Source organism: Chroicocephalus ridibundus, chromosome 12 (assembly GCF_963924245.1).
Source record: "Chroicocephalus ridibundus chromosome 12, bChrRid1.1, whole genome shotgun sequence".
Classification (NCBI taxonomy): domain Eukaryota; kingdom Metazoa; phylum Chordata; class Aves; order Charadriiformes; family Laridae; genus Chroicocephalus; species Chroicocephalus ridibundus.
The window spans coordinates 9,909,251-9,937,183 of record NC_086295.1 but is presented as its reverse complement, the minus strand read 5'-3'; the positions used below and the strand labels follow the sequence as shown (position 1 = coordinate 9,937,183).

Here is a 27,933-nt window from a genome sequence, read left to right as displayed (position 1 = left end):
AAATTCTTACCCTGTAACCCAAAAGAAAACAAAAAACACTTCAGAACCTTCTGGCCAGCCCACAAAGTAACAGTCCTGACTCCTTTTGGGTGTTTCCATACTGTAAAATAATCCAGGAAAAACTGATCAGGCACATGTACTTTTCCAAAGCAAAGCAGGAACCAGTTGAGGTTATCTAGGCAAAAGATCAAGAAAAATTCAAGCAGCAAACAATGTACTTCCAAGCCAGACAACAATCGAGGTTCACAGAGCCTCTCTGCAAAGCTCTCTGAGAGCTTGGCCTGGGGAAGAAGCCCTTTGCTTAGTAGAAAGAGGCCTGTCGACTCAGCACCATGAAATTGAATAAAACCTCTCTTTGTGGCAGCATCCAGGGGAGAAGGACAAAGGGCCTCTGCCACTGCAGTGTTTCTGAATGACAGAGGCCTCCAGCACCTCCAGCACTCCTCCCACCAGCAGCAGAATCCCAGGAAACTGAGTGCTTATTCATGACTTGGGCTCTGTCCATTTTCTGAGTTTCCCCCTGCATCCTCCAATGCCGAGTATTTAAACAATATCTTCTTTTAGCTTGCCTCTTGTCTGCCACTTCCGCATTTAATTGCAAGTTCATGGGTATTAAGTGGCCTGCACAGCTGAACTAAGTCATCTTGATTTGAAGGCTCCCTTTCCTCATGAAAGGGGAAACAGTTCTTTCTCTGTCTTTCTGTCTGTCTCTCTCCATTTCCCGTTCCTTGGCCACTTCTCCCCTTCCCCCTCCTTCCTCTCCAATTTTTCTCTTTCCTGTTCACTTTCCCACCCTATGTTTCTTTCTCTGTCTGCCTATAAATCAAATTCACGCTTCTCAGAGATGTTGATGTGTGCAGGGAAGGCAAATCTCTCAAACACTGGCACCTGTTCTTAAAATGGCTCCCAGGCTTCCGCAGGCATTTCTAGTCTGTGTCCAAGTCTGTGGCAGAACATGAGAAAGCAACCCACTGCTACCCCTTCGTGTTAAATTGCGTGAGCAGGCTGCTTTGTGTTAACATACCTGAACAGCAGTTCACTGATAACTAAACCTTTGCAGAGGTGGAATATCCTTTGTGTTGTACAGCAAGTTTCAAAGGAAAATATGTTAACCAAAGCTATAGCTTCTGCACTAGTTAACCATGGAGAAGCAGCACTAAAGACAAACAACGCGCTCTGATTTCCCTATTGCGACATGAATCCCAGGTGCAGTGATGTCACTTTCTGCTCTCACTTACTGGGCAAAACTAGTTTATCCACACTGTCTGTAGGGTAACAAAAAACAAAACAAAACAAAAAAAAAAAAGAAATAAGCATGGCAACACGTGTCAGCCTGAAAGGACCTTGACTCCATGCTGGACTCTTTTTTGACAATTGCTGTGTCAAAAAGGGGAAAATCCGGTGCCAAAGCCAAAGGCCATAGCAAAAATAACCATTGCCCAGTGAAACCTGAGACACAAACCCCCAGAGTTAATTAGTTAATTGTGCCATATGTTAACTAAAATTTCACCTCTTTTTTCCATCTCCCCTCTTTCCAAGCTCTCCAGACATCTACAATGCCACGATTTTATGCAAAAATTCTTATTAAGGGTAAAGAATCCACCCAAAAACATCGCAAAGGGCAAATTCGTGATGTTCATACATTTACCGTTCTACTGGTCTTTTCCACTGTCATTCTGCTCATGATGATCCTTGTTCACTGTATCTCTGGCTTACAAAACTCACAACACCGACGTTAAACCTTACCCTCCTGCAGGACTCCAAAGATATAAAAGTATATTACAAACAATAATTGAGTAGGCTTCATAACCACTCTGAATAATAGTTACGATCCTGTTTTACAGAAACAGGCACAGAAAAGTAAGCTGCCTAGCCTAATTCATCTACCCAAACATTGCGAGGGCAGAAGAGAATCTGACCCTGAAACTCACAGTCTGCTAAGTTAGTGACCGCTTTTCACCTCTGTAAGATCATGATGCTCAGCCCTCCCACCCCAGCTCCCAGCATCTGAAACTCCAGGCTCCTGCTTCAGCCAGTATTGAGAGGACATTCAACTGCAGTCAGCTATTAGAAAGGGCTCCTAAATCATCACCTGCCAGTATTAGAGACAGTCACCTGACACAAGAGTTATCCCTCAAATTTGGAATTAAATACTTTCCCCACTGGTAACACTGGATTTACTGAAGTTTAAAAATGCATCAGGAAAATGCTGTCTTCTACTCACAATACTAATTGTGTTGGTAGAAAGTTTTCACATAGAAACAGGAATGTTATGATCTGCAGAAAAAAAAATAAGAACAGGAAACATCTTAGTTTTCAACCAAGTTATATATATGATAATAGGATGTTTAATTTCAAATACTTGGAAGGAGCAATTGGATCTACTTTATAGGTATATGGATGAATTATTTGGCCAAAAGAAAATCTAAAGGCGGGTGGGGAGGGGAAGCAGAGAAGATTCATCCATTGTTTCTTTCAGGACCTTCAGAAAGTTTCCAAAAATATTAATGAAATCAAGACAACTTATTCTTTCAAATCAGTTTAAACAGGGCAAACCAGGCATCTCCCTGTGACCCCCTTCTTTCTTTCACATCCTTAAGACTCCAACAACTTGGCCCTTGCCCCAGCAGCTCGGTAAGAAAAGAGATGCCATGTGGAAACTAGTTATGACTTCCTTGGTAATAACAACAAAAATTACAAAAGCTATAAGCTGTATTTTATTCCAATTAGTTAAAAAGCAGTTCAGAAGGGAGGAGGCCTTCTCAGCAAGGGTTAGTACAATACTGAGTGTTCTGCTGTGAGAAAACATAGTTGTCTATATTTTTAATGTGGCTGTTTGAGACAATATTGACATGGAATTAGAAAACTCTCCTGGATTGGGAGATCTATGGGATTTAAAACAAACATTTAGAAAGTTTGCTCAGCAGTACACTGCACAATATACAAAGAAAGGACAACTCTGTATTCTAAATAACCTGCCTCAGCACACTACTAACATGAAGACGACTCGGAGCAGTAGAGCTCTTTGCAGACCAGTAGAAGTAACAGGGTAACACCACAGGCAGTTTGCTTGTTTGTTCATATGTTCTCTCTATGCTATATACTCTCTTCTTCTGACTGGGAGTGTTCCTGACTCCTCACAACACTTAGAGAGGTGCACACAGGGGCACAGTGACAACAGCAAAGTCAAACTTCTCCAAGGAACGACTTTCAAGACAGCCCTCAGTTAACGTTATTCTCTTGTCAGAAGAGTGAATTTTTAATAGTTTGTCACTGATAGGATGGTGACTCTTGGTAAGACAGATGAGGCAGAAGTAACTCTTCTCCCAGTCCTACATACCAATTTTGCCAAATAATCAAGCAGTAGTCCACAGGTATCAATGGTTTCTGGTGTCGCAACTTCTTCTAGAGGCTAGTCTTGTTAACACGTCTGAAGATATATGCATTGCTTCTGTGTTGGAAGGTTATGGAAACACAACTATCAAAAAGCTGCAACACCAATGCAAAGCAACAAAACAAAAGCTGTTCTGCTGTAGGAGAGAGCTCCAGCCTCTCTTTTATCAAGCACTTAACACACTGTTGAGGTTTTATATCCATTGAGACAGAGAAGTCAAATTGCCTCAACAATTCTACGCATCAAAGCATGTATCTGTTCAGTAGTTGTCAACAGCAGCTGGCCGTTGTCTGAAAGAAGCTTTTGGTCACTGTCCTATGTGTTTTGTGCAGTGTGGCACTAACACTCAAAAGCAGGTTTTGCTATGTTCCCCTGACCCTGAATTTGTGGAAGGTAATGGTAAAGTTTGCAAGGTTTTTTTTCCGCAATGTAGTCACTGTGATTTGTGCTGCCATTCGCCAGCATGATTTCTACATAGAAGAATGAGCAGCTGAATACATAAACTGACAACTACAGATGAACAAATGAACTATGCGACAAACGATACAGAACAGAGGCCTGCCAATCAGAAGCCTTTACCTATCAAAAGGGTTTTTTGGTAGGATTTTTTTTTGAGTGGGGGGTGGGGAGAGTGGTATTTTAATTCTTTGCCTTGTGGTTTCTGAGCCTTTCAGTGCTGGTACGCTCTTATTCCACAAGCTGGTCTCAATTTGACTGGAGCACAGATTTCACCATACTTCATTACACACCTCTGCTGTAAAACTATGGGATTTTTTATTCTGCTCTCCAGACAAGCAACTTTGTAAAACTGAAGCTGTCAAAGACCTCCTCAAGGCCTTCTGTGATAACTCGCATGCTTAAGAAAAAAAATGCTGATGAACACTATACTCCAAAGATGTTTTTTTTTTTCCAGTTTTGAGAACAAAGGAATGTAAGCACATCAAGAGATAACAGAGTGAGAGAAAAGAGCAAGAGGCAATATGAATTGTATGAGATTAAGTCCACAAGAGAAACCAAGAAAGATAGCGTGCAAGTGGCGAATGGTCTTGAGTAGCTTGGACAAACCCAGCCAGCGTGTGTACCATTAAATGTGGCTGGCACTCTGCTACGGGTCCTGAGAAACCACATCCCCTGTTATAGCCAGAGCTACTGTCAAATGTCTCTTGATACAAAGCTAGCAATTATTACTAATGGTATCATTAATTGTCATTTTACTACATATCATAAAATAATATTTTGTTCTCATTAAGCTCAAAGAGCGCAAAGTCTCTTGGAAACAATTATGATAAAATAACAATTAAGTCTAAGCAGCTTTTAGACACTGCCTGTGCTACTGTGGCAAAAAAAAAGAATCCAATCCCACTGACTCAAGGTATTTAAGGAAGCACAACTCTGATACAGTAAAAATAACCAGGAGTCCTGAAAGGAGATCTCCTGAAAACAGCCGATCAGGCATATGCTCAGGCAGATCGTATCTTGCAAACAGATTTCAGAAGCAGACTTTAGAAAACAGCACCATCTGGATCAAATTTGCAACTCTATCCATAAATAAGAAGGGACAGCTTATGGCACCACTGCAAGCATATTTATAAAGTGTGGGAATATCGGGCTGAGAGGCAAGAGTGCTAAGGGGAAAATGCTGTCTACAAGAGAGAAAAATGCAGCTGCACCACTAAGGAAGTGGTGTGAGGAAGCCACTTCACAGCAAAACGAAACTAGCCAGGACAAAGATCACTGGAAATGAGGCAGCTGGATGCCAAGAACATTCAAAAAAGGTGAAAACAGCGAGGTTCTGGAGCTAAATTGTAACTTACGAACAATGGGCAAAATTCTTTCATCTGCACAGCAAGTCTCCATTCTACTATGGTGCTCCTCTGTGCAGAGACAGCAGAGCCAGGCATATAGGGAAAGCTGACAGACAGTGTCTAGTTCCCCCAAGAGAAGCTGGAAAGAGAATTTCAATGTACAACTGAAGATGGTCCAGTGATTCACACCTTTGAGAATCCAGGCAGATAAAACATGCTGTTATTCTTTTGACCCAAGCAACTAGCCAGAAACGTGGAGGAGCTGCACTGTCCCAATTAGAAAGAGAAAATTCTTAATCAAGTTAAGTGATTTTGCGTATCTACAAAAACATACAAAGAGGTGTAAAACAACTAACTGTGTTCCTCATATGATGGAAGATATTAGTATTTTGACAGTCATGTCACAAATTTATATTGTTGTCTTTTGGATCCTACAATAGCTTAAATCCAGATGATATTCTTCAGGTGAGAATGAAATAGAAAGTGGAGGGAGTTTTCTGAAACATTCTGAATTTAAAATATATAAACCAGCTCACTTAAAGATACTCTGGCTAATTTTATAAAAGGTAAGAGCTTCCAAAGATGATATATGGATTGCCAAAAAAATCTTCAGGTCAATATATTTGCAGGACATATTTGAAACCAGAAAGAAAAGAAATTACCTGGCAAAAAGGGAGGATCTATACAATAATTTTACATTATTAGCCTCCTCCAAATGTGAAACATCCAGCCAGTATCACAGGATGTTCCGCATGGTACCCCTTCTTACCAATGGTAGCAGCATTATAAAACTGGATTCCACATTCTGACTTTGGGGAAATTTGTAGTTCCAAGATTATTTTTGTTTCACTTGTTTTACTATTATTTTCAAAAAAAGAACCTACCCCTTATCTATGTCTTTAGGGATCATTCTGTTTTTTAAATATGCTTGGCTTTTAAAGAAGTGAGAGTGAAATGTTTAGAATGGCTTACAAAGCTAAGTCACATTTACTTTGCTAAGGACCTTAGTGATTTAGGACTTCACCACCCCGTCTACTTGGTTACTACTTTGCTGCTAGAAGTTACTGTACCTGCTCTCAGCCGGTTTGTGTGAACTACTCCTTTGCTTCACCATAGTGTCAGCCAGCTTACTTTGAGGCACCAAAGGAACACTTCAAGCTGAACTCCCTAATTTTTCACTCAGATATATTAAAGACTCCTCAAATTTCAACTAGACCAAATGGATACAGGTTATTAATACATAAAGTAAGGTAAGAGGGAATAATCAGACAAGAAAGCTGCCTAAAATTGCCTAAGCGATTTTAAAAAGCCTTTGACTAACTCCTCTCCACTGTTTAAAATCAAACAATGAAGGAAATCAGGACTATAAGAGATCAGAATGCCACACAGTACACCAAGGCAGGCACACCGTATCTTTTACACTTCTGTCAGCAGTCTGTCTCATTCATTCTCAACAAGAACTAGTTTCAGACACTTCACAGCATTCCCTTTATCTATTCCAGTGCTTTATTATCCTGGCTTTTTGAAAGCATCTCCTAATTTTCCCAGTTGCTGCAATTTAAGCCCATTACTTCTCATCCTCTCAACTATGAATACAGAGAAGAGTTTACTCCCTTCATCTCAGTTATAGGTTGGAGGTTTTTTTAATATACTTTGAAGACTATTACCATGTCCTCCTAGATTTAGCCTTTTCAGCCTAAGCAATCCAAATTCATTCAAGCTTTACTTGAGAACATTCCTCTTATTCTTTTCTGGACACAACCAACTTGGGAAGCTTATACATAAAACTAGACATTGTCCTGTTAAGCAAAGAACTTCAATAATAAAATTAAGAATTTAAGAATTCTTTCCATTTTAGCCATACAGGTGTAAGAATTTATTACCTGCGTCTGATTTTTAACAGTATTAGACTAATTCAAAAGAGATTTCCAGAATTTAGTCATTCTTGCTTTAGAGCCCATTAATCTTTTTCCCATGTCCACACTGTCTCCCATAGGCTTCCCTGTCCTTGTATATGATGATTATGTCTGTCATGAATAGAGACAAACAAAAAAGACTGTGGTATTCAACTGTTTATTCAGTAAACGCTACGATCACCATGCTCATTTTCTAAGGAGCAGAGCCAAGGCTGCATTTGTCAACTAGCACAGCACCCAAGCAGCACATTCTAGGTGGCAAATCCAGACAGGGAAAAATGGATTGGCTCCCTGCTCTTGTATACAAACACTTAGGGTTTGCACACAGAAAAGGGTATGAAGTATTACATCAGACAAATGGTATTTCAGTTTCTTCTCATGCTAACAGCTCTTCAGTTGCTTTTTAAGGGAAAAGTAAATCTCAGTTCCCAAGTCTTCTGATTGGATTTTTTAGCCTTTTCCTCCTCTTTTTCAAAAATCCTTTCTTTTAATTCTCTTCAGGGGTGTGCCTATGCCTTACTGTGCCTACTCTTGGCTCTGCGTAAGCTCATCTGTTCTCCAACAAAGCAAGCTATGACTCAGAAATGAAGAGAAATGCTTTCTTGTTGCTCCCACATACCCAGCCCTTGGAGCAATCATGTTACTCTGTTCAAGTTTTTTCTGCCTCTGAAGAGCTGCTGGCCTTGGTTTCCTTCAATCATTTGTAGATTCCATTTTTTCCTCTGAAAATTCAGAGCAGCAGGGTTTGAAGATTCTACTGTGTTCCCACCACTGAAGTGAATCTATACCTCCCTGACATTTTATTTAATGAAAGATTTACATAGTAATATATGAAAAAATAGAAATTTTTTTGTTACTTTATTTTGATTTGTTTTGTTGAAGAAACAGCCACTGCAGCTGAAGAATTCGAGACCTGATGAGCTGCTGAGGAGCAGCATCATCCAATATTTAGCACCACACTCTTTATGCATGAATACCCTCCATAAACTTACTCCAGACTCTGCCAGGATTCCCAGCTCATGCATGCTTTAGCAGTTGGTACCACACATCAATAGGTTATGAATTTGGAGTTATGACTGCTAGTTAAACTCATCAAGACTCTACTTGAATTGATAATAGCCAAGAATTCACTACCAAGAAACAAGGATCCCATAGTTCTGCTATAGTTTAGAAGGCACATCCCATTAATAAATGGGCAAAGTATATATGTGGTGTGGGAGGAACTATTCCTGGCATAAGTTTTACAAACTAAAAACATATAGAAAGGAGGAAACCGCTCGAAACTAGCAGCAATTTACTGCCAAACAAGGTATTTAGGTAGGATGGTGCCAGTATTCTAGCCAAGCCTCATATTTTACCCTTCCTGGACAGTACACACGGTGCAGCACCTTCCTGCTGCAGAGCGTGCAGATCCCAGGCCCTGTGCACACAACTACTCTTTTTGTGTGGGTACAAACCTAACTGAACCCCTTCCCTCTTCTGTTGTGTATTCACCGCTTGATGCACAGAAAACCAATTTCATACGCGTTTTAGAAATATTACCACTCCTGCATTTGTAATACTGCTTGCAAAATTAAGTTTTTAGATATATAAACAGGCTATAAATTCAGCTGAATCTAAAATATGTAAAACACTTTTTCTAATCTGTTTGGTTGACATCTTCTTTACATCTTTGGATATATACTTCCTTTATAAGCAAAATGACTGAGAACCTTTACATGAAGCAAAAAAACCCCCAAACTTTATTTCTCAGCAGTTCACACCCTTCTGTTTATCACCTTGAAGGTTAAAATAAGTACTAGAGTCACTTTGTCTCTAATTGGAGGGATGCTCCTGGTAGATGGCTTTGTGCATCCTATCCAAAAGCTCCTAAAGGCAGCAGAGTTGCCCCAGAAAAACAGGGAAGTTTGACAACTGAATATCATGTAACCAAGACACACAACATACAGGGAGATTTGTAACTAGTTCATGTCACCGCCTGGCATTTAGACTCATGGGAAAGACAACCTTTTTTTTTTTCCCCCTTTAAGAAAAGATTTATATAATAATGAGTGAAGACAGAAATTATTCATTTAGCCAAATTCCACTTAAATACACATCAGAATGGACAGTTAATGTGTGTCTCAATAAGCACATTTGCAATGACAAGATCATGAGATTTCTGTCACTAGTGACACAGCTGGTGTATCCTTAGTAAGAAAGAAGTACACTCAAGCCCAAATTACTCCTCACATACAAAAAGCCAAAACACATCTAAGGAATTTGTTTTCACTTCATCCGAAAGTCTCAACCCTTCTGACCAATTTGAGCAGCTCAGACGAAGCTTGCTTACACAGCAAACGTAAGAAAATAACATAAGCCTAGAAAACAGAAGCAGACTAAGACAGCACATTTCTCTTCCTCCTTTGAAATTGTCACTCCAATATCATCTGTATTTAACATTTCTTCTTTCTAAAAAGCAAGTTCAAGTCTTACGGTGGAGGTTCATTGCAGATGACTTAGGTGACCAGCAAAGGGTTGGAAGAGCCATCACAGCTCAGTCTAGATGCAAGTAGTTGTACAGCAAGGCCATGCCTGAGCTCTTCTACCCTCACAACTACTGCCCTCACACAGTCCAAATAAAACCAACATCCACAGCGTACTGTCAGCCAGCCTGGGTGTACAGCACCAACTCAGACCTCCAACAGAAGAGCTCCGGCAAATACTGTGTTTGAAAGCCCCCAGGTGTCTTCCCCACCACTTTACTGTGTTTGAGGTATACATGGCAAAATAGACACGTGCCTAATCCTGAACTGCTCCAGTTGCCATCCTACAGATAACTATAAACTGTTAATTAACATGCATTTGGGATAAGGACTGTGACCCTCATTTGCAAACTAATTTAAATGAGATAGCTGAAGCAATTATTGTCCTCTACTCTCTGTTCCTCCCTCTCCTGAAGGTTACACCTGCCTCAGACAACACTGCACAGAATATGCATCTGTTGCTTAAGCATTGCCCTCTACAACTCAACATTTAAGCATTTAAACAAACCACTGCAGCCTTTAGTCTGCAACTTTAGCTGTAAACTATAGCAGCTGAGGATACAAACCCCAGACATCCATTCATACCATAGGACTTTGACTTCTAAGAAATGACAGGCCAAATAGGCATGGCGATAACTGTCATGGTCACCCCATTTAAACATGCTTACAAACATAAATCAAACCCGTAAGCAGTGTATCAGAGTGAAATAGGTAGGAATATCTTCTGGTTTGGTCTAATGTACTCCTAACATAATGATATTAAATAGGGATTCCAGGATAATGGTGTATCACATACACTGGCTTTTCCAATTGTTTGCCATGGCCAGGAAATACTGAAATTATAATCCCAAAGTATCCACAATACTAATGTTGTGTTCTGTTCTGCACCAGTCAGTCCTAGTGGACCTTTGTGTGTCCATCCTCTTTGAGCCACGCAACAGTGTCACTTCCCTGCTCCAGCAGTAGGTATAAGGAGGCTGAAAACACGATGTTTACTCCTCTCCTTCCCCTTGGTCAGAGGTACCTCCTACCCCACCTCGTAAACGGCTAGAGTGGAGCAGAACAGAAATATATGTAGGGACAACCAAGAATTTGTGATGTGGGAGAGAGGATGCGACAGAAGGTTGTACTGGTGCAGGGATGCTGAACTGAGTGAAGTGGGAAAAAACAGCCTAACACCATCTTGTGCTATAGTACCCACCATACCAGGTGTCTCAAGCATAAGTCTTGGCATTCTAGAAAAATCACATCAGCTGGGTGGGAGACAAGGAAAGTAATGTTCCTGTAAGGGCATTTCTCCACCTCTCCCCAGAGCACTCTCCCTCAAAATCTCACTGATCTCTTATTCAAAAGGTTCAATAGTATCATGATTCGCAGAGATATCTTATGCTACTGTTTTTATTTTGGTACTGTGTTAGTTTGAAAAATGCAGTAGTGGCCTCTGACAAAGTCAGAACTGTTGAAAAAAAGTCTTTTTATATGAAAATAAAGAGAACACCCCCCAACAAGGGTGTTGAATGTCTTCAAAATTAATGAAAAGGAGGCAGCTGTAGACTTGGAAGATCAGAAGCGCGCAGAGAGGTGCAAAACATACCAAAAATAAACCCTCCTGTCCCAAAGGACAGGTTTGTGCTGTGAATTTCAGGATTCAACTACTTTAATTTGCCTTCAAACTTTAAGTCTGAACCTTGGAGCTAAAAAATTACAGAGGAAGAAACTTCCTTTTTGTGGCATCTCTGAAGTTCCAGCTCCTCAACAAAAACCAAGTGCAAGGAAGCCACACAAGTAAAGTGTTCTATATATTGACTTTTTAACTCACTTCTTCCAAATCTCCCCGTGGATTCAGTTTGACCTTAGACGGTTTTACTTTGCTGGAACAGGCTGGCTTTTCCTAGTGAACACAGGGGCAGCACCAGCAGTACATTCAAACCATGGACATTTTCACTTCATTTCTGTCTTTTACACCCTTTGTGCTCAGTGTGTCCTCGGTTGAGGAACTCAGGCTTGCACTTACTGCTTTAAAAAGTACTTCTGCATAGTGTTGAGGTTAGTTTCAGCAGCTAACATATACATAAGCAGACTAAGCAAGCGTGAAACAACCAGATGTCTGTGTGTTTGCATTTGCACTTGCTGAGATTCTACCATAAGCACAACTGTTCTGACAACTGCCACCAAATAATTCTGAGACATAACATAGCTTCTTTATTTACATTTTTATTACTGACTGAGAGCAATGGGAAGCTGCTGACTGGCAATTCCTGAAGAGCCAAGACTTCCATTCTACACCCTATGTTCACATAGGACTACAGCAGGAAAAATCTCCTAGCATAGGCTCTTGCATGCAGCCGAGGTACTCTCGGAACAGAAAATTGTTAGTGCCTCTCATGCCCATTGATTCTTGGTCTGTGCACAAAGATTGTCAATACTGCTTCTGATTATGCCTAACAGTCCCTCTGGAATTGAGCTAAGACCACCAATTCATCAAGCACTAAGCTGCCAAGGATGTGTCAGCTGGTTGCCAGAAGACTGAATTGAAGAATTAAAATTTTTGTTGCAATTTTTCACAAAAAAGAATTATAGCTTCTGTGACAACTTTTGCTCTGCTTTTTCTCCTAAAAGAGGTAAGGAATGACGACAAGATATTTAGCTTCAGCTGCTGGCTCCGTTAGTTACTTCCCCTGCAACGTTTGGACAAGTCATTTTGCCTTTCTGTGCCTCAGTTTATCCATCCACTAAATACTGGTTTTCTGTTTTGAGATACTACAGCGCCAAAAGTGCTGCATAAACATAGACTAGTATCTTTGTTCCTAATGCACTTCAAAGCAAAATTTTCTTCATCTCTACATAAAATAGCCTGAGACTTTTCTTTCCACTGGGTTAAGCTGTATTTTGATACCATGCTGCCCCAGCAGCTCACCCATAACCACATTAAAAGAGAACTGATGTCATGCAGCCTTGCCTCCAAACACACACCACCTGGATATAGCAACTGCTGCCACTGCAATTTAATTCTTGCTTGCTGATTGCAAATTTCAGTTCCTCTGGTTGTGTGCTGTAAAAATTTTGATTCATACTTTACTTTACAAATGTTGTGGCTTTTCTTGTGCAACTGCTTAAGAAAGATGCAGTAGCCTCTATTGTGCAAAAGGATCTCTTATGACACAGACATATATGCTGCACACACAGTATAACAGACAAAACCAATCAAGAGGCTGGCTGTTCTTTCTAGCTTTATTTTATGTCAAGATGCATATTAAGCCATTTTTAAATAGGGAAGGAACCAGAGGTCAGAGTGAAATTCCCAGATGTACCTTACTTTTCATGATGTTCATATTCTATACGCAGAAAATGCTGATACTGCAAGGTGACAGGCACCTGCTAGAACAGGCTGAACTTTCCCAGCTCCTCCACAGGATAAAGTCCATAGAGATAGCAGAATCCTCAAAAGGTGCTCTACCAGACATAATGCAAAACAGAATATCATCCCAAGTAATCTTTCTTTTTTCCCTGTTTCCTCTGCTACTAGGTGTAACTGCAGAAAACTTCCAGCCCCCTTCATCAACAAATCCATCACTAAAGCAAAGTTTCATCAGCTTGATCTATTCACCATGTCAGAATCAAGATGCATCTGAGTATATTAAATATTTAAAGAAAGAGGGGCTTAAGAGTCGAAAAAAGAGGAAAAAACGCATTTCTTCAGGGAACGTTTTGCTCATGGAGTAAAGAGTAAGAAAGCTTTGCCCCATTTGGCAAACATAAAAAACCCAAACCTGACCAACAACAAAAACCAAAGGAAAGTAATAAAAACCATGCACAATTTTAAATTTATAACAACAGGAACTGCCCACCGCTGATTTTTTCAGAGAACCATCATAGTTGGTGAATAATGAAAGACTATGTGATGATGTAATACGTCTGCAATGGCCTGTTCTAATTCCAGAAGTACTGATCTGTCCTTCCTTTTGACTTCTTCCATTCATCTAGAACCAATACTCTTTCCAATTGCATTTAGTTCAAAACCCTTAACTATACATTAACTTTATTGGTCCATTTTTGTTACTATGTGCTTTTTGCTCTTGCTCCCTAACTTTTCAGTGCAGTTACTCTGGCAAACACTACTTGTAAGTACGGAACAGAGGACGAATGCACAGAAGTGAAAGAAATGTGTGCAGCAAGATTATCTGCCCTTGTGCAATGGCTTTGCAATCCACTGCAAGGGAAGGCAACGGTAAACCAAGAATGCGGGTGCAATGTGAAGGCCAGAAGCCTAAACTCAGCAGAATTCTAGAAATTCAGTGGTGACAAAGCTGGAGGTCTGACTCTCTAAAAAGCCCAGCAAAACAGATACAGGGCGCATAAAATCCAATGCATTTGGTGTTGCAGTATCATTTAGTGACTAAGTTAAAGAACTCCAGTGTTACTTTTGTCTTTATAAATAATTTAATTGGTAAATCTCACTTTTCAACTATACCTCCCAAAAAAGTCATTGTTGGTCTCTATAGCCTGAAAATCATTATTTATTTACTGTCAAGTTTTCAGAATGTATTCTCCGCACACGTGAACAAAACACTTGTGCCAATGCAAAGGAGACCTATATTTGCAGCAGGGATAGTCTAGTTTCACATGTACAAGCTGACAAAGGAGCCAAACTCTAGGAAAAGTGTCTTCCCAATATCCATCTCTCCCTTTCCTGTTAAGGGATCATGCCTCTGACAACTGAATGCTTATAGCAAACACACTTCTGCAGCTCTCTTTGGAAATCTTCCCCCACTGTTCTTCCCTTATTCTGTGTCTTGTCAACACCCTCTCCTCACAAACAGCTGCTTCCCATCTGAGCTGATTTCTGAGCACAGTGTTGGTAACACAACAGAGACAGAACCACGTGCACCCAGAGTGATACGAGCTAAAAAATTATATGCAAGTGTCCAGTGATTATCATTTGAAGCCTTTGATTTTTCACAATAAAAAGGGAAGTACATAAACAGAAATGAGCAAGCAGCACCTCATATGAAGGACCAAAGTGCCTTCAGTCTAGGATAGCTCAGCTCACAACTGTTAGTAATGACCTTCAGAATTAGGTAATTAACATCCAGTTCCCTTTCACACTATCCTAAAGTAGTCCCCACCCATTTAAACTGTATTTCCTTTCTGTCTTCTCCTCCACCAATCAAGAAAATACAAGACCTCAAGTAATGATGACAACAAAGTCAATAATAACAAAAATCTAAGAAAGGCTGGCAAAACATATTTCCAACACTTCTGGCCTGGCACCTAGAACTTTCACATAACAACAAAGCATTGGACATAAACCCACCCACAGGCATCACTGTTCTATCAGAGCCCTATTTCAGCAAGATGTGCTACAGCCTGGGATGGGACTTCAGGCTGTACCTATACCGGTAAGCCAACAGTGCCAGGACATGGGCCTGAGCCTTGCAATTGTGTTAGAAAACTGTTAGAATATTTCCTGGCACCCTTTGGCCCAGGTCTACTAGCATTGTCCTAAACAATTCTCAGGCATGGTGCCAGAGTTAGGATGGGCCAAGGACCATTCCCATTAGGCAGTCTGAATGCAGCTATCCTACTTTCAGACTCAGAGTTCAGTGGTACAAGACCAGACGCCAGTTGGCCTTAGAGCCAGCGAATAAAGCCTGGCACTGTTTTGTTTGCTACATTTGTAGCCTAAGTCTCTTGCTTAACAATACAGGGCATTAACCACTGATCAGATCTAAGGAGACAGATAAACTTCTGCCTCCATGCCTGCTCCTCTGTGACCTACATATTAAATAGCACACAGCCCACACATATATACCTACATTAGGGTTGTCCATTGTTCCCACAACAACCTGGATTCTGTTTTAAGAATCAAGTTTCAAGAGCCCAAAACATTTTACCAGGTCAAAAGTTTTACAGCCTTCTGTTATTGCCCCTTCAAACAAAATGAAAGGGGCTTCTTTAGCCACCTAGTGATGAGGTTAACAGCAAACAGCTCCCTGTGAGGTGATGAATTCAAAGCGGTTGTCAGATTAGACAGAAAGTCCCATGGGACCAGAGACTTTGCTGTGTAGCTAAACCCCACCCACCTATCTGAGATAAGAACTCACTAAAATGCAAATTCTTATCAGGAGTCTGTCCCCAAAGCAGGGCCCTCCACCAGTGACACACGACACTGAATATCAGGGAACTCTTCTCGTTGTCAGCTTCCTCAGCCTCCAAAATAATCCCCAAATGCAACCTCTTACATTTTCCTCTCTTTCCTCACATCTATTTCCCTCATGTATCCCATGGCAGGTGTTCAAAGTTACTCAAACCACATTAGGATGTCAGAAGCATGAGCAGGCAAAATGTTCAAGACAAAAGCATTATCACTGAAGTAATTTACTGTAGATAAGCACATGCATAAGAAGATGTGGGTGATGTTATTAGGCTTTTTCAAATCTAAGCCTATTCTATCATATACAAAGGTAGTTAACATCTGACAGCCATCCAGTAAAATGAGTCTCACAGGTCCAAAGCTGTTTCTTAATAAATTGCTCAGATCACAAAGACAAGCATCACTCCTTGGTGGCAGCCTCAGCAGTCAGGGTCACCAGTTGCAAAGGACTATACTAGCCTCTCTCTTTAGGAGTGGTCTGCTCAGGGAAGGGGTGAGCAGTGTGACCTTTCAGTAATCAATATTTGCTCATTCTGACATACTAGGGCAAGACAAATTAGCAGAAAGAACATGGGTTTGGTATCACTGGTACTGACCCTGGTTCACGTTAAACCAGCAGCCTGATTTGTGCAAGTGAAACTCCTAGCCCAATAACATCAAACACCCAAAACATACAGCCAAGCACTTATACTTATACACTTCCTAATACATGCTTGGAAGAGCCCTGAAAACATTGGCCCTAACTCCTAGACAGCGGCAACTAAACAACTGACAAATCCACAAGGAATATATAATCAGCACTCTGTATATGAGATTGTTTGCTTTTTTTTTTTTAAATGGAAAGTGTATTACTGGGCCAACTAAACAATGACTAGTCTACAAAGATTTTTAATGACTAAAAGACAGTGCTTCTAAAAAAAAAAAAAATAAAGAGTCCTCATTTTACATAAGCTAAGTAGTTTGTGAACCAAATTAACCTGTTGGCACAAGAACTGACCACAAGCAAAACCAGAAGTCAAAATGAAAGTCAGGTTGAGAATGGTCAAAAAATTTAGTCTAAGAGTCATGAGACATCAGATGAGTTGCAGCAAGGTATTATTTGTATGACCGATATGCTTCCATAGAAATAATCATAGCAATGGCAATAGCAGTGAGATTGACTCAATATTCTTACATGAACACAAATGTTCCTTTAACTCAGTTTCACTATCCCATCATTTGAGTAACCACACTAATCTTTAAATAATCAAGGTGTAGAAATCTATTGACCTCTCTGCAAGTCAAAGATTATGACATAAAATTGCAGCTGTTTCTGGAACTGAAGGAACTTGCGTTGCCAGCCAGTTTGTGTCAAGTCCTTGTGCTAACAGCACTGGGTGAAAAAGCAGGTGGGCTTTCATACATAAGATTCATGATGCCCAGAATGATGAATACCCATCTTTCTGTCACTAGGTGTCAGGGGGCCTATCAGAGCTCCCATTCAGCTTTGGGCAATCACTATCTCATGGCTTGACATATGGCTATCAGCTGTGTAAGCAATGAGTTATTCTTCTAAGGAGGAGGGCTCATTAGGAAGAGCGAAGGAACTGTTTTCTCACCACAGAGCGATTTTCTCTTACTCTGGTCTTGAGATCTGCAGTTCAAAGGGAGCTGAGGCCTCTTCAGATGAGTGGCTTCTACAGAAGGGTTAAGGAGAGTGTATATGCAGGAGTAAGGCATTTTAGTCCAAATAACCACCCTGAGGTTCTCTCCCAGTACAGATCTACTGTAGTTCTCAATGTCCACTACAGCTTGACTCAACCATATGTGCAGGAGGCATTGTTAAAGGTTTAATCAGGCTTGGCTAGCCAATCAAGCAGGAATCTTCATCTGCAGTAATATTTAAATCCAAGACTTTGCTCAGGTCTCGGGCACGCTGTCAGTGCAGCCCCTAGTCCAAGCCTCAGTTTGTGATCCATCAGGGAAAAATAGTAAAAGGTAACGTTCAGACTTTGTATAAGGGATCGCTTTGCATGAATTGCATTGCTCCACAATGAAGTTTCTGTAGCTGATTGAGAAATGACATTGTTGCATATTTCAAATCTTTTTCTTGCCTCTAGCTGTTAAAGGCTGAGAATGCTGCAGTCATTCCCACTGCTAAATGGGAACTCTTGAAAACAGGTAAGAAACATGATAAGATAGGGATGCATCCAGTCCATCCTTCAAAGACACAGGACTAGTTGCTTCAACACAAGTTGAAAACAGAACACAAGATATTGAGACAGAAACGGAGACAAAAAGGGGGGCAGGGGAGGAAAGGATTGAAGCCACCCCAACACAGGAAATAACAGCCACCCTATGCCATGAGTCCAACCCTACCTTTTATGTCCTGAAACAGCCTTCATGCACTCAAACAGCATCACCTTTGCACTAATCAAGGGATCATCTGTCAATTCAGAGCATTTAATGGAAATACTGCTGTGTAAATATGGATTAAGTATTCCACCACAACACAAAGACAATGGTAATAAGCAGGAGCATTAGTGAACTACACATGTTTTCATGTCACAAAACAAAAGGGCCTGGCTGAAATATGACTGCAAAGAAACCTTGCCATGTAGTCAGAGAAACTAGGAGATATTTTCAGGACAATTTCAAAGATTTGATCCACAAAACAGATTTCTGCAGTCATGGTAATTGTTACTTGCAAATGAAAAAAATAAAATTCACAAACTAGATGAGTCCACAGAATATATTTCTATTTTGTGATTTCAAGAGTATCTCAAAAAAGGAGATGAAGTGCAGGAGATCTGAAACTCTTTGCCCCAGGAAAGGCCTGGTCCAACAAGATCCAAGATGTCAAATAAGGTTTCTGCAAAGCTGTCATTAAATCCCCATTTCATGCAAGAAAACTGATGGTAGTCTTTGCAGATAACAAAGGCCTAGGGGATAAGGAAGTATATGTGAGTCAGCAGTTCTCTCTCTGGTGGTGACCGGTATGGACTGCCATTGAACAGTGATTTCAAGCATCAACAAAGTCAAAGCATATATTACCACTTACATCCTAAAAATACTACAACTGTGCAAGGCCTTTACCAAGAAAACACCCGTTGCAAGCTGAGAATCCATTTGAGGCTGGAAACAAAAACAACAGAAAAGGGATTCTACAGCTGGAAAAAAAAAAAGGAAAGTCACACTTAGTCCCTTATATTTTCTTGCAAGTGCCTGAAGGAAAACAATAGGCGGGCAACAGAAATAAGTAATTTCTTGAAAGCTTCATCTGTCAGGGACTCATCTGGATGCCTGGCAGGCAGATACTGCACTTGGGAGATCCTGCTTTTTCAAGCCTCAGATACCGTCTCAGAGCAGGATGCCTCTGGGAGTGCCAGGATCTGAACACAGGAAAGCTGGCTGGAAAATACATCACTCTCTTCCCCTTAAGGAGAGTTCAGTGTTCCCCTTCCAGAGTACAGCCCAGAAGTCTAACTATTAGACTGCTCCCATAAATCCTCCATGCAGACACCCAGTCACAGCCACTGGTATAAGCAATGAGTTATTCCTCAAATACAGGTACAAACTCAGATAAGCCTTTCTTAAGGCTCCTGTGCTGATAATACTCCTGTACAACATACAAAAAATGTGAAGTAATCCATTCCCTCACTCAGTTACCGCTAAAGCCTTAGGAGTGTCTTGTGCCTGCATTTTGGCAGAGTTCAAGAAACATACAGATTAGAGAATCCAGATAATAGCACAGGAGGTAATAGCACAGAGGTAAAATTAAATGGTTTTTAAGAAAAAAAGTTAAATAATTTGACAAGTTAGTCTAGTCTGAAATACTTCAGGGATTGATGCAAAGAGAAAGAGATCACCTCTGTGCTCACTGCAAAGAAAAGGAGATTAGACATTACGTTAGGTATTTGGAAGACATTTCTAATAATAAGGACAGCTAAACACCAGGATAAACCATCCAAAATTACCCAGCTTTCAGATCAGAACATGATGGGATGGTTTGTCAAGATCTTCTCCACAACTATTTTTCACGATTCTATGATATGATGTAAAATCGTAGAACTGCATTGCCCACCCCTGCAAAGCAGTACTCCTGCCTAAGGCACAAACACTGTGTGACCTGGGAAGTGGAAAATCAGCAAACCTTTCACACTTTTTCTCTTCGTATATTTAGGAAGCTCCCTTGATGGGTACCAGTATGCTTCCTGAATATATCAGCCAAAAACTGTGTAAAATGCATTCAATGCCCCAAGCCTGTCAGCATTTAAGAGGCATTGCGACAATGCCCTTAATAACATGCTTTAACTTGGTCAGCCCTGAATTAGTCAGGCAGTTGGACAAGATGATCATTGTAGGTCCCTTCCAACTGAAATAGCCTATTCTACGCTAAACTAAGCTAAGTGTGGAGCAACTCACTCAAATAATTTCTGCTATCTGTGATGCTTGTTTCACTTTTTGATCCACACGCCCTTTCCTACTAAAGCCCAGGGTCTCTGTCCCTCCCTTACACTCACTCAGCTCCCAGACTGCTATTGCAAGTCAGTTTTGTTGCAGAGGCACCAGCGTGGCGCTGGGAAAGCATAGGGCAACCAACTTATCCCTCCTCCCCCAGAGATCATGACACATGTTCAGGCAACAACTGGCACCCCTGAAGTGAATGGGTGGGACAAATGGCAAAAGAGCTGATTGATGGTATCACTGCAATTGAGAGGAGGGAGAGATGCAGAGCCAGAGTCACGTCAAATGCATCATTGATGAAGGATGTAACGAGACCAAAGTAGGTCTGAGATAAAGGATAACAAGGGTCAGATGCACACCAAGCTGAAATGAGCTAGGGGAAGCAAAGGGAAAGGAGTTTTAGTTCTCACCTGTGTAAACTGGTGAAACTACATCGGGGATTTATTGATATTTTCTCATTGTGGGAATTCTGTCAGAGTGCAAAAAGAACTGAACAGCTCTGTTCATACGAAAAATCTGCTGTACTCCCTCTGCTGTTTTGCCTTGCTGCAAAAGGTATGGGCTGGTCACACAATTTTCCAAGTGAAAAACTAAGCTCCAACATGCATCTTGGGGCAGAAGAGGACCTGGGAATTCTGTATCCTCCATCAAACTGGGCTCTGCAGACCACAGGCTCAGATGAATAAATATTTTCAGATCTTTCTCTTTGCTCTGTTTTGCTTTTCTGTTTTTCACTTCTGCTTCACTTTCTATATCCAGACTGTTTTCTTCACATTCTCTCTTTGTATCCAGAGCAAAAGAACCTTTTAATCTGTTTGCATTTCAGCCTTTAGCAGCTGATTTTGCACTACACTTAGTCTGAATAGAATACTATCAGAATTGCCAGTCCCAAATATTCAAGAGTCATAACACAAGCCCCTAAAAATTCATGAGCATCTATGTTTTGCTGTTGTTATAGCTTCAAACTTTGCTTTACAACCAGAGGAGCCACAAATGTGCCATTTAAAATGAAAGCTGTGATCCTCCTCAATGTCAGGAACTGGGCTTTTAAGAAAAATGTCACATGTTGTTAAGACTCAACAGTAGAAAATCTTGATAATTCACAATTCTAACAACTGGCTATAGGTAAGTGCATGTGACTAATTGACTGAAACAACAGAACAGCAATGCTAATTTAGATTACTTCCAAAGAAACTTCCTTTTCCATCTCCTTCCTCTCCCCAATTACTCTCTCATAATAAAGGAGCAACATTACCCAAACCATATGGTTCACCTTGCAGAATCAAGAGTTTATCTGTACCTACTGAGGGTGAAAGAGGCAGAGAACAGGGTAGGACAGGAAACCACACCTCACAGCTGAGACAAATGGTCTGTTTGCTACTCTATCTGAGCATCAGCGCCCTAATCTTGGATGCAAACAAGATTGTGAAATATGAAGAGAGAAAAAACGAAAAAAAAGAAGAAAAAAAAGGACCTGTGATGCTTATCATATTTCAAGATGGGTGGAGTGCAAAATCCAGAGATACTAGATCAATTACAACTACAAAGCAAGCAAGAAAAGGGAGCATAACATAAATATTTTGAGTCTGTAGGATGTGGGTTAATTTATCTGATGGCACGTGTCCTAACATAACATATTTATACAATTGCTAAGATGGAAAAAGACTTCTAGTCATCATATAAAAATAAAGGATAGCATAATATTAGAATCTAAAAATAGTCCTGGTACAACTACCTATCCAACCTGATACCTGTCTGATAAGGACAATTCAACTTTCATACTGTTTTCATGCCTGCACAGGACACACTGCAATTGCTCAAACTAAAAGTACATCCTGTCATTCTGACATTATAATTTACAAGTTGGTGGTTTGTCTTTGGAAAGAGGAAAGAGCCTTATTTATATACAACGTGGAGAACAATTTGGCTTTATATACTTGCAATTACCTGACTAAGTTGTGGGAGCTGCATGTGCAGGTTAGAGGTAAGTGTTCAGTGAAATTAAAGGATGGCAAAAAAAAAAAAAAAAGCATATGCAACAACATACCTACCTTTGCAATCTAGTGTATTGGATAATTACTGTTACTATACTTTCACATGCAATTCATATGATTGTGTCTACAAACTGGTAAACCAAACCTTTACATACTAACATCTAACTGTTGTGTACCCACTATTCATCTATTTTTAGAATGATGGTCAATGAGTATGTCTGAAATTGCTCAGGGCTTCTCTGTCTCCTTACTTGAAAGCTGGTCTTCAATTACTGCAATAGAAGTATCACATATTTGTCTCAGATTCTGTGGAATGACCATGTGGCACTCAAACAAACCACAATCTTTCTTTTCTCAATGACTTGTCTGTGAGTTTTTCATACAGATTGACAACACAGGCAAGAACAGATACCTAGAGAACGGGTAAGCTTAAGGGCTGCAATGTGCAGACATTGCACCCCAGTACCCAAAGACTCTGGTGGCAGTCACACATTTATGTGCAAGACTGCATGCTACCAGACAGATGCTTTGACATTTACCCACTGGTCACTCAAACTAAATTATCTCCTGGTTTAATTTTGTCACATAGAAAATAAATATTTACGAGATCACATATAAAATGTAAACATTTCTCCATACATTGCAGAGAGTTAGAAGAGGCGAAAGGCAGGCAAAGGCTTAATTGAATCTTTAAGTCTGGAGACTGAAAATCCTTATGGTTTATGATCTCACCAGAGCCTTACAACAGAATTATCTGCCTTTATCTCTTTGAAGTTTATCTTACTCCATCAGTAACTTTTACTAAAGTTCCATTAGCTTCTGACAATTTTCCACTTTGCTTCTTATTTGATCAGTAATTCTTTACTGATGTTGGCAGCAGTACATTTTCATCCATTCCCTGTAGTTCTCCCTGCTGCTTAAAAGGTCTGGCTGTGTAATGAGCCTTTATTAGTAAATTTATTAACATACCTGCATAACAACAGTATTATCTATTAATACTCCTGATTTACACAGCATTTCTTGAAGGAGGATTCCACATTTTGCAACATGATACCTGCCTAGCAAAATGGCAGATAAGACAGGACACAATACGGCCTGTGCATATTCCCAGTTAAATCAGTAACTTCAGTTCATCAGCTGTGAGCTGGTAGAAAAGTTTGCCCTCTCTCAGCATGGTAACTCCTCATTTTGAGGTTTAGTCTAGGAAAGGTAAGACTGTCGAAATCATGATATGCATGAGAGTATCATATCTCTATTGTATTAAAATCCAGACTCTGTTTAAAAAAACAAACAAACAAACAAAAAGCTATATCCCTTGGAACTGATCATCTCACCTTGCGAGATCTGGAAAAAAACACAGAGAACTACTGCTCACAGTTCTGATACATAATACTATAATGCGACCTATCAACAGCAGTACCCGAAAGTAAGCAGGAGCAAAACTAACTAGGAACACCTTCTTGTGTCCAAAATTCAATGGGATAAAAATGTTACAAACAACATATACAGTAAAATATTAGCTGTATGTACTAAACCTAACAGACTGAATAGCCTGATTTAGCTGTAGTGGCATGGGACATCTAAGTTAAATTTGCAGATATAACTCCTTTCAGATATAATTCCTGTCAGAATTATTTGAGGTATGAAATAGAACAGATTCTAGAGACTATATATGTTATTTAAATAGGTAAACATCTGGAGCATTTTTATTAAATGAGTACAAAACTCATAGCAAAGTGTTCTTCATGGTGACTAACACAATTTTTATTGTGAGAAAAGGGAACCCCATGTTCTATACGTTAATGAAACCCACTTTATTAATCTATGGAAGCAAAATAAGGACTACAATCTTTTATGCAAAGTAAATAAGGATTGAGTCCTTATATTTATAGAGAACCTATTTCCCTGCAGCTTAGCGGGGAAAGGTTTCTAAGCATACAAAAAAAAGAAAAAGGAAACCTTTCCTTTAACATGTTCACATATTAGTCTTCTGAAAAGGAAGAAAATACTCTTAATAAATCAAAGTTACATTGATTTATCTGCAAATCCATAGTATTAAATACTTAAGAGATTCTTTTACATTACCAGGGAACACAGGAAGCTGCTGCGAGCAAGCAACCTCAGTGCTGTGAATAAACCCATAGAATTTAGTTGTTTGCTTTTTAAAACATTGTTTATTGAGAATACTTAATGAGGACTAGAGCTTCAATAGTAAATATTTAACAAAGAACACAAATTCCCTCACCTAACCTTTTTCTAAAGCACAACTGTTCCATCCTACTTAGGGAAAACTCATTCTGACAATTGAAAGATATGAGATTTAGCCTTCCTTTATTTATCAAAGCTATTAAAGTTTCTGAAGCTAAGGAACCTGTACCCCTCACATCTCTAATCTCATGTTTGACAGGAACAAGTTTCCATAAGGTCTGGGAAATGCAGCTGTCCTACACAGAAGAACTGCAGTCTTTTCTCCACTACAGACAAAATTACTTCTGCAACATATGGAAGTACAATTTCAGTACAATGCACGCCATTAAAAAAACCCTAACATCATCCAACCACGTCTGAGTGTTAACTGGGTGCATTACCCCAGAAAGTGTAATAGTTCACATCTACTTTGCACTGGGTAAGTGCTACTCACACAGAACACGAGATGGTAAGAGAGAGACCCATGGGGCAGGAGCAGCAGTTCCTATGCAGTAACGTCAGAGCACTCAGCAAAACAAACTAATGGGAATAAAGTGGACTTCATTTGTGAGGCCCAAGTAGATTTGAGAATACAGGATCCCAGTGCTACAGCATTACTTTTATTAGTGTCCTAATTATAGGCCAAAACTTTTGCCCTGTAACTGCCTGTAATTCCAGTGACTATATAGATGATACTATCCTTGCATGTCATGTCAGCTCCCAATGTGCTGACAAGAATTCTGCCCCTGACAGGCAGGGCAGAATTGTTTCCTTTGTCATATCTTGTTAGAAGGTATTAAGTTATGGCCATCCACCAAACTTATACAGAAAATATTTCTCACTTCAAATTTTATTTTTAAAAATTTCATACCACTACTGCTCTTTTTACTCTCACATACTGCACTAGATGCTCATTCTCCTTTCCTTGGTGCTACACCATTCAACTATTTGAGTGCAGCTGTACAGAGATTCAGCCTACAAGAACTAGGTTAATGACTAAAAAAACTATCACTATTTAGGACAGCACATGAACATTCAACACATGCTTAAAAGTTAAGGCCTAGAAAGATCCTGTCCCTCAGTGCTTTATTCAAACATAGTTAACCAAAACACAAACTCCTTTGGGGTGTAAATCTGCACTATCAGAATCAACCCCCCCAAGATAATACTACATCCAGTCTACACCTAGTAGCTAGTAACAAAGTGACTGTGAAGGGCTCTGACTGCCTGCTGTGCCATCCCAAGAACACAGCCAAGTGTACTCTATCAGTTATCTTCTCGTGCCATTACCTAAGGCATATTACTCACTACTGCTCTCATGAAAACTGCCAAGTTAATGAATATAAATAAATAAAAGACTTGTTTTGCTTTTTAATATATGAAAATCCCATTAGTTAACACTGTGAAGGCATTTAGCTGTAGAACCGAAGCTAAAAATATATGCAGCTTGAATCTGCATTCCAGCCTGCAGTTGGAAATTCAAATTCTCTCAAATTCAGTACTTAGGACAGAGGAGTTTTCTGAGGGTTTTTTTTTGTTTTGTTTGGTCTGTAGGGTGGGGCACTTTTGCAACTTGCAGCTTTTTTAAGAATCTCACACTCAGGCAGAATACCAGTTCTAAAGGAAGCTAACTGGCACTTTAGTCAGAAGCTTTCTGAAATTAAAGACTCTGAGTTCAACTGTTTGAGAGAGAAAAGGAGGATTTAAGTAGAGACTAGTTCATAAAGCAACCACATCCTTTTCATTTATCTTTCATGCTAGACAGTTTGCCACTTGGGTGAATCTGAAAAACACTGAAGACAAACTGATTTTAAAAAACAAACAAACAAAAACCTTGCCAGAAAGACAAGTCAAAAAGGGTCCAGGGTCTAAGCCTATTTAGATGAAATCAGGGTTTAGTACTTATCTAGCAAAACACCAGAAAGAATTTCTGCCCTGTCCAATCTTTTAGAAATCTCTGCAGAGACTTCCCTTGCTTTGATTCTTGATCTCTGTGTGATCAAATAGTTTATTCTTCTTCCTTTTTTATGGCATATCTGTTATCTAGTAACTTTTACTGCAGGCTCTCCTAGTTATTTGCAGGAGCGTGGTGGTATGCTGATGAATTCCACATCTAGAGCCTATATAGGAAAAAGGAAATATCCAGATGGAGTTTTACTTCTGAACTAGTCCGTGGATAATTTCAGAGGCGGGTATAATTGTCTCCACATGCACAGACACACCCGGCCCAAGCACATATTTATGTATACCATTAAAACAAAATATATATACTATTTATTTATAAGTAACAGGCAGTAAGGGTAGAGTTTCCGAGTGGGTGTAACAGTAACTTCTAAACAACAACAAAGGGGATGAGGCATTCTGAAAAGCAGATTCACTTCGAGATGCCTCCCTGTCACCCCCCAGGGAGGCAGAGACGCCGCCAGCATGCTCCACGGCTCCGGCGGCGGGGTTTCTCCTCACCGGAGGAGACAACGCGGTTTCTGGCGGTCCCGTTCTGCCCGCGGAGGGCCCACGGCGGACCCACGCCGGCCCCTCGCACATTCCCCCTCCTCCTCCCCAGCCTCTCGACCAAAGGAAACTCCTCCTCGCCGGAGCGGGCCTGGCCCCAGGCACTTCCCACAAGTTGTGGGGACAAGCGCTGCCGACTCGCTCGCAGCCCCCGGCCCGCCCGGGGAGGAGCCGCTCTCTCCGCTCCCCTCAGCGCCAGGCCAGGCCGCCCGCCCAGCCCCGCCGGTGCCCCTGAGGGGGCTTCTCCCGCCCGCGCCCCGCGGCGCCGCTCACCGACTGCAGGAAGTGGAGGGTCCCCACGTAGTCCCGCTCAGTGCTGAGGATCTCGTTGAGGACGCAGAGGCGGAGGCGCAGCTGGCGGTCGGTGTCCTTGGGGCAGCCGGTGGGCTCCGCGGCGCTGGGGGCGCCGGGTGGCGGCGGCGGCGGCGCCTCCATGGTGGCGGCCCCGGGGCCAGGCGTTCCGCTTCCCCACCGCCTCAGGAGCCCCCCATGGCCGCGCGGCGTCCGGCGCGGATGGGCAACGGCCCCCCCTCTGCCGCCCCCTCGGCCCTGCCTTGCCCGCGGGTGGAGGCGCTACAGGGGCCGGTAGCTGAGGGGAGCCCGGCTGCGGGACATGCCGGAGTAGCGGCGCGGCGAACGCTCAGCGGCGAGGCAGCGCTGAATGAAGAGAGAAGGGAAGCCCCGGCGGCGGGGAGGCGAGGGGGGGAGCGAGAGGCGGGCGCGGAAGGCGGGACGGGGAGGGCGAAGGCGGTGGAGCCCGGCCCCTGGGGGCCTGGCCGAGCCAGCGGCGGGCAGCGGCCTGGCGAGGCGAGAGGGCGGCCTCGCTCCCCCCACGCGCTCCCTCACACTTACACACACAGCACACCCCGCGCTCCCTCATAGCCTCACCCCGCGCGCCACACGCTCCGCACTCCCTCAGACCCCCCCCATGTCACACCCCGCACTCCCTCACACCCACACACATAGCACACAGCCGCACTCCCTCATCACCTCATCCCTCA

The 27,933-nt window shown here is 41.4% G+C and overlaps 1 protein-coding gene across 3 annotated transcripts in view; it reads right to left on the bottom strand.

Moving 5' to 3' along the window:
• Positions 1-27,635, bottom strand: part of PREX1 (phosphatidylinositol-3,4,5-trisphosphate dependent Rac exchange factor 1) — a 165,680-nt gene extending 138,045 nt beyond the window's left edge. For all 3 annotated transcript variants that reach the window (XM_063349670.1, XM_063349671.1, XM_063349672.1), the window contains exon 1: positions 27,206-27,635. In XM_063349670.1, coding sequence (XP_063205740.1) covers positions 27,206-27,367 — 162 coding nt within the window. In that variant the 5' untranslated portion in view covers positions 27,368-27,635. The remainder of the gene's footprint in view (positions 1-27,205) is intronic.
• Positions 27,636-27,933: the final 298 nt, after the last annotated feature.